The following is an 8171-nucleotide window of genomic DNA, read 5'->3' as shown; positions in this document are numbered from 1 at the left end:
ATTAGGTATAGACCTCAATTCATTGATTGCAGAGACTCGGATTGCATAGGCTGGTAGAAGGGTTCTTAACAACTTACTTGTTACATCCTTTTCTTCAATAGTTCCTCCTGCTCCTTTGATTTGATTTACAATCTCCTTTAGTCTTGTACTATACTAGGTTATGTTCTCACCTTCATTCATCCTCATAGATTCAAGTTGTCCTCTTAGACTATCCACTTTTTCTCTTTGAACATGTTCATCTCCACCATACACGGATATGAGTTTGGTCCACATTGCCTTTGCATTAGTACATCCTTCTAGATCATTAAACTCTGAGTCAGTCAATGCAAATGTTATTTCAATCATTGCTTGAATATGTTCTTGTTTTGCCTTTATCTCTTCCATTGTCAATGGATAGGTGCTCGGTGTGATGAAATCATTCTCCAGATAATAGACAGCATATTCTCCAACTCCTGATAGATGTAGCTTCATCCTTTTCTGCCATGTAGAGAAACATGACTTTTTCAGCTTCGGTGCATCCCTCTTATACATCTTTTGGATCTTTAACTCAAGTGCCTTTAAACTTTTCTTTCGGAGTCCAAAGCTCTGATACCAATTGATAGTTCTGATACTTAATGTAAGTACAAATCCAATAGCCAATAAGATGAGAGGGGGAGGTGAATCATACAAACTTAATCATCCATAAAAACATTAGATTCAACCTCAGTAACATATATATCAGTCATATAACCAAAACTGTCAAACATGCAAACTCAAAAGCATATGAACAATATAAACCTCATAACAACAGATTTAACATGGAAACCCAAATAGGGAAAAACCACTGTGGGATTTTGGACCCACTAAGAAATATACTCTTCTAGAGTATGCTCAGTTAAAAGCAAATCCTATTAAAGATTACAAACACATTGCTAAATGTGACCCGATTAAGGGATTTCCCTCAGATCTGTTAGGATCTTCACTTTGTTAGAAGTGACCTTGTTAAAGGATTTCAAACACTCAATAGAATGTCACCTTGCTAGAGGATTTTACAAATAAGACTGTTAAGTCCACTCGGTTAAGAGATTTTCTACTACTTCTCAAAATAACAGTAATAAAAATATGTTTGCAACTTCACATCTAAAATGTTGAAGCAGATTCTCATTTGCTCAATATAATCAATTCATAGGACTTATCTTGTCCCTCTGCTAGGCTATATACTTTGTTATCAAAACAAGTCTTCAAGCTTCTGTGCTCGGTAATCACTATGTAGCATCCCTGTGCATACACTTGCCCGCATACATTGTTTATCAATAGTTTCCTATTTATAAACAATCTTCCAACTGCTTAATCTCCTTGATCACATTTCCCACGATCAATCATAGCCATCAGATCTTCAATCTTGTCCAGGTTCAATGTATCCTTCGATCTGAAAATGTTTTACCCCACCTTGGAACTTGCATTTTCACCTTGGAACTTGTGTTAGGGTATTGCGGTTCAATCTGAGCTATAGATCTTCTTGCAGATCTTTCTTTACCATAGATTCTTTAACAATATTCATACATGGCTTACCAATCATTTAATCCACTCTAACTCCTCAACTTCCTTCATTAAATATCACATGTAAACATTTAATGCATTTTGTTATAGCTCGGTTGTAACTCGGTAAATACTAAACTTCACTTGGTAGACATTCTGCATTCATTAACCGATAGCGATAACCTTAGGGTTTACCGACTAGGTTCTTTGCTCGGTAACATAGTATAGTATTAACCTTTCAAATAGTAGCATATGTTGGATATCAAAACAATCTAAACATCATGATCTCATAATTGTCTAACTCGGTAATAGTTGCCCATTGAATAACTTATCCCCTTATTCATCATATTCTTTCTGTGTCTTTTACCGACATCTTTATACTCATCAAATCATACTTCTTAAGATATGGCAACATCATACTGAATTAGAAAATCAATTTCTTGACATCAATGACAAAATAATAATATTAAGACAGTAATCATCCTTAATCAATTATATCCATAGTCATCAACAACCTTCTCAATATCCTTATTGAAATGCCAACAATCTCTCATTGTAATTGGAATGCCAACCTTCTTCTTGTCTGTTATAATGCCAACAAAATGAACATTCTTAAAATAATCTTCAACTTCCGAGAACTATAACTTTTAAACTATTAAGAATTTGAAGATAATGTAAATTAGTGATTTGTAGAATTTTGTCTCTGGATTCTATATATTTTTTTTTTCAAATTTTTTTGAAGGATTTTTTTAATATTTCCATCTCCCTCAAAAAGTAGTTTTTTATAGCAAACTACATTTTTTTAGAGTGATGTGCCTCCTAAAACGCATAACTTTTTTTCAATAAATGATAAAAACTCAATTATTTCAAATTTTGGTTTGTAACATCAATATTCAGGGCTTGCAATTGGTTTGATAGTGATATATTGAATATTTTTCATTTTATTAAGTTTTGAAGTCTAAATAGTCATAATTCAAACATGGGTTTGAGTTTGAACACATAACTTGTTATATATATCAAAATTCAATTTAATTTTATTTTGTTAGATAGAAGACATCAATACCTAGGGAAAAGATATTTTTCAGAATTTTTGTGAATTAGTTTCCTATTTTTCTCAATGCATTGAACAAAGAAGTTCATGTTTGGTGAAAAACCTATGTTTGGTAAAATTAAAAAAACAAGTTCATAATAAACTCGAGATGTAATAAAATTATAGTCATTGGAAAGCTTGCTTCATGGACTACCATACTACATTTTGTGTTTTCAATATCATTCCATTTGAGCCTTCAACCAGAGGTTTGAAGGCCAAAAGTCTACAAAAAAATGTAGAAAGCTTCAGAGAAGTGTAAAAAAAGGGGTTCGAGTGAACCCCCCCCCCTTTTTAGGAAGATTTGGACAAAGGGGGGTTCGAGTGAACACCCCCCCCCCCCCCCCAATATAATTAAAAAATGACATAAACAAGCATTAAAGGTGCTTCACTCGAAAAGGGAGTTCGAGCAAAGTGGGGGGTTCACTCGAACCCCAAAGGGTAGTTCATTCGAACACCCCCTCTTTGCTCAAACCCCCTCCGAAATTTTTTTCCTTTCATCTCATTTTTCCTTCGTTGGCGAAAGTGGGAACCATTAATGTGGGATAGCCCCTGAAGGAGGGTCAACTGCAAAAGAATCATCTTTCTCTAATTTCCTTTTCTTGGTTGCAAGGGCAGCTTGTGCAACATTTAGTTGATCATCAAATCCTTCCACTACAGTTTGCTTCACTTTGCCCTTGTTTTTATGGGAAACATCCCTAGTATGAATTAGGGTTTATGAGGGCTTGACGCTTGGTTTAGTTGAGGTTTCACCTATGCCCAGTGGAATATCTTTGGTAGCAGGAGGGTCTACATTTGTGGAAGCCCTAGATGATGAGGCTCCTTCGGCGACCCCTTATTGAGTTGTAATTTCTCCTAAAATAGGGACATCATTTTCCCCAAATATTCTAATGCCTTCAAATTCTCCCTATGTCATTTGATAAATGTCCCTTAGAGAACGTTCTACCAATAGTTTAATCAATTCATGATAACTTGTAGACTGTGAGCTACATCTTTGTGTGTCTTTAGCACTGATAGAGAGAAGGTTATACAAAATATTTGACACATTCATTCTCTGCCCATGTTGTAAATGACTTAATGACTTGAAATAAATGGAGTACAAATTAGAATATCTTCCCTCACATGTTAGATACTTCATCAAATGCAATGTTTCTAGCTACCATGCCTCTAGAAGAGATGTTCTCCTCACCCCTTGCTTGTCCAAAATAAGAGGTCCATCTTCTAAATGAGTAAATTATGTGTGTGCAATTCGAGCATCTTTAGTTTCAAGAAATAATTCCCCATCTCTTGGCAACCCTGTAACTTCTGATATTCTCTCTTTTGTGGCCACAACTCGTAGCCCCTTAACTATAGTTTCACCATTGTTGAATGTCTGTGTGAATTCTTGCATAATTTCTTCATTAAAATAGTTAATTTTTAGAAATTATCTATCCACTCACAATTCCAGAAACAAGGTTCACACAATTGATCATTCAACAAAGCATCATGAATAATAGGTTCATGGCAGATAGGTGCACCCCCCATGGCTACCTAAGCAAATATATTCCTACCACCATGTTGAAAACACAAAATGTTGGAGGACTACAAGACTTCAACATAGAACTGTGCACTTCCTATATTTATTACAGGATATTTCACAGTACCATGCAATAAGAATGGTGATAGGAATGTATGCTTGAAAAATATTTCAGGTGTAAACTGCTGGGAGACGTCATGTCAATCCTAAATTCTCTTTAAAATGATTTCAAAAAGTTTAAAATTCACAACACAAACTCTAAGTGACAAGCTTGAATGACATGGATAAGATGTGCAATAATTAAAACTTGCAAATTCACTAATAACACATCCCCAACCTAAGGTGACACATGTGTCCACACATGTGGAAAAGGACCTTTATTTGGTAAAATTTATTATACAAATCACACATGATAATCTTCATAATGAATAAATAAATGCATGTTTAAGAAAATTGGATAATATATGTACCTAGAAATGTGTGAATTAATGTAGTAACTGAATGGTCACTCAATCTATGGAATATAATACAGTGAGGTGGAATGGAATGAAATGACATAGAAAGGATATGAGATGACATGAAGATGAATGATTTATTGTGGAGAAAGGTATTCCCACAAGATATGGAAATATTTATTATGGCTGCATGCAAAGAGTGGTTCAGGATTGTGGGACAGTGAGTCCCCCTATATGAGTTGTGAGAATTGCGGCATGTGGCTGCATGTCAAACTATTGTAGTAATTCCTCTTTGGTGACATGTTTCTGATACAGGCGCAATCTATGACCATTGACTAGAAGTTTAAACTTAACAGGATCTATAGTTTCCAATTGTACTGCTCCAATCTGGAAAACTTCAACAACTTCACATGGACCCATCCAATGAGTCTACAACTTGCCCAATGAATCTTTATACCTAGAGTCATATAAAAATGCCTAGTCCCTAGATTTGAATTTTCTTTCTTTAATTTACTTGTCATGCCACCTAGTACACTAATTTTGAACAACTTATGTGTGTGGAGAGTCATTTTCATCACTTCATCCAGAGCATTCAGTTGCATGATTCGATCTCTTTATGCCTCATACATATTCATATTCAGTTGCAGATTTGTACTAAGAGTTCTATACTCAAACTCAATGGGAATCATTACTAGTTTCCCATATACCATTTCAAAAGGAGTAAAACTAGTAGTTCTTTTCCATGTAGTTTTGTATGCCCAAATAGCTTCTGCTTGACCAATCTTCCCTATGTAGAGCTATTGTCTTTGTTTTTTATTAAGGTAAAAGCAAGTTTTGAAGGGGCCTTGAAACCCTTTACAAAAGATCCTTAAGATATAAAAGCATTAAGAAACAAGAAGGAACAAACAACTAAAAAGCCAATAGAGAAATGTTCAAAATCCAGTAAAAAACCCCATAGAACCAGCAAAAACACACAAAATCCAGAAAAGGAGCAACTAGATGTTTTTCAGGGCATTAGCCAAATTTCTACTAATCCCATACAATTCTTTAATATTATCCCTAAGTTTAGGGATTTCCTTTGGAGAAGCCACAACAACTTTCTTCATGCTCGCCCTCATTCTCTTTGCAGCTCCACCAGGAGCACTTTCTGCAGTCCCAATCTCAATGGCATCTTCATCCATATCAAGGTCCACAACTGGCTTAGGAGTGTTGGACCCTCAATGACCTTAGAGATTCCCTCTAAGTTCTTTGTAACAGCAGTCAAGATATTCGGGATCATAACCAATAGGTTTTTTATTGCATTTTTCCTTCCTCCAGCTTCTCAATCTAAGCTTCCATCTTCTTAGCTTTTTCCTCCAAATCCTTCATCCTTTGCTTCCAATCCCTTTCATCTTTCTTCCTCTCCTCTTCCCAGTGCTTCCCACTTTTTTCAAGGTTCTTGATACCTTCATAAGTCCACTTGTCAAAGCCCATTCTAATATCAGAGAGATTTTTGAGATTATCCAGAATTAACCCTTCTCTAGCAAACTCCTTATCCTTGCTCGGGTTCTCCTTGTCCTTCTCTTGCTCGAGCTCATTCTTCTCTTGCTCAAAATCCATATCTTTTTCCTCATTAATTTTATCATCCTCCTTCTCCCTTGGTTGGCTATCGACATTGACTAAACTAACACTGCAGGTAGGACTATCTTGGTTGGAAACATCCCCAGCTTCTCCTTCCTCTTCCCCCACATCCTCTTCTTTCCAACTTTCCTCCCCTCCAGACTCCTCTGTTTCCATCTCACTGTTGTCTTTTCCAATATCCTTTGAAACATTCTCCATCTCCATTTGAGTATCCTTGTCCTCTTGAATTTTCAACCCAGTAGCACTTTTGCTCTTTTTGTTCTGAATCGACTCTTCCTTGCTTGGCCTGCCTTCCTCCATCTTTCTCTTACCCTTTCCTGAAGACACAAACAATCTCTTATTTTCTTGGATAGCAAGAATTTTTAAGTGCTCATAAATAGAAAAATGAGGCCACAATGAAGCACCGGAGTCGAAGGATTCTTACTGTGCTTACTAAGAGATCTCAACAGTGACCTAAAGAGGTAGTAAGGAAAGGAAATCCTTTTCTCGTGCCTGAAATGATTTAACAACATGAAATGGTATGTGTGGACCTTGGTAAACTAGCCCTCCACAGTAATATATTCCATGATAGCATTCAACACACAGCCCCAAATTTTCGTTATGTTGGAAGCATCATAATACCCTCCCGTAGCTTTACCAAGTTTTGCCCTTTCCTTCTCCTTACGTGGAAAAATCTTAACCGCATTATTAGAAACTTTCAAGTCTCTGAAAAAATTAAGACTTGGGTGGGGCATACATGTTACTGTCGCTATGAGTTTCGCATCCAACTTAAACCTCACCCCATGAATTTTGAAAGAACTGTTGCTCTAGTTTTTAGTGATTTTGGTGACTGCAAGATTAACCCTACCTTTGTTATAATCGACCAACTTCTCCATGAAATTCGTCATAAACCCTTTTTCCAGCTTAGTCCAAACCTTTGGCATTTCCTTCCATCTGGACATGTTATCTGGTTCTTCTCTCCTTAGATCCCCTCCCATTTTCAAATTTGCAATACCAACTATGTTCTTCTGCAAATTCGGAGCTTCCTTCCACTCGTCTCTCGAAATTTTAAAAATGTTAACCCACAAAGTGTGCGAAAGATTAATATCTTTGATTAAAAATTTTCCATGACATCATTACCTTTCCATAAATGTAAAAATTACTCATTACAACTATCATGAATGATTGTGCGATTCATCTTTCCCCATGAATTTGTCCTTTCTTAGAAGATTTTTAATATCAAAATTAATATTACCTTCCTTGTACCAAATACTTTGAGCCTCAGAAATAACACCTAGGTTTGCCAAACCATCCACAACCAAATTTTTTTCTCTAAAGGCATGTGTAATTATAATACTTTTAAAGCTAGCTATAATTTCTTTATCTTTAAAAATTATATTTTCAATAGACCAAGATGGCTCAATTTCTCCCTTCAAGCACTTGATAATATTTAGAGAGTCTCCCTCCAGCCATAAGCTATCATGATTTAGATTTTTACCAATAACCAAAGTATTCAAAGTTGTAGATGCTTTAGCATAATGACTTGTTTGATTACCCATAGGCCCAGCAACTGCCACCAGGCAACTTCCGACAAAATTCCTGACAATGCCCCCATAACCAACTTTACCCAGATTCCTCTTAGACGCCCCATCAAAGTTGGCCTTAATCCATCCCTGAATGGAAAGCACCATACAATACCTTCCCTACCCTTATCCTTACAAGATTTGATATTAGAAAGGTTCCACCTTTCATTAAAGTCCTCTTTAGCAGCTAGTCCATGATCGGTTCCATTTAAACATTCAAATATTCCTCTATAGATCTTATCCACCACAACCTTAGGGATAACATTTTTATACCTAAAAATCCTATTATTGCACTCCTTCCAGATATTCCATATGACATTAGGGAGAGTAAGTTTCCATAGCTCAGCATTCTTAGAATTGGAATTAGGATAGTACCATTGTTGACATAGCTCCCCTAGAGAGTTCGGTAAAAC

The 8171-nt window shown here is 36.0% G+C and overlaps 1 protein-coding gene across 1 annotated transcript; it reads right to left on the bottom strand.

Moving 5' to 3' along the window:
- Nucleotides 1–5902: 5902 nt before the first annotated feature.
- Nucleotides 5903–6496, bottom strand: LOC131876145 (uncharacterized). The gene has a single exon (XM_059220943.1). The coding sequence runs from the start codon at nucleotides 6494–6496 to the stop codon at nucleotides 5903–5905; it is 594 nt and encodes a 197-aa protein (XP_059076926.1).
- Between the last annotated feature and the right edge of the window lie 1675 nt (nucleotides 6497–8171).

Source organism: Cryptomeria japonica, chromosome 5, assembly GCF_030272615.1.
Source record: "Cryptomeria japonica chromosome 5, Sugi_1.0, whole genome shotgun sequence".
NCBI lineage: Eukaryota > Viridiplantae > Streptophyta > Pinopsida > Cupressales > Cupressaceae > Cryptomeria > Cryptomeria japonica.
Note: the sequence above shows the minus strand (reverse complement) of the source record. Positions and strands in the feature narration are given on the sequence as shown.

Bases quoted from the DNA above. Each gene is read 5' to 3' on its own strand.
- LOC131876145 (XM_059220943.1), bottom strand. From the start codon at position 6,496: ATGGAGGAAGGCAGGCCAAGCAAGGAAGAGTCGATTCAGAACAAAAAG.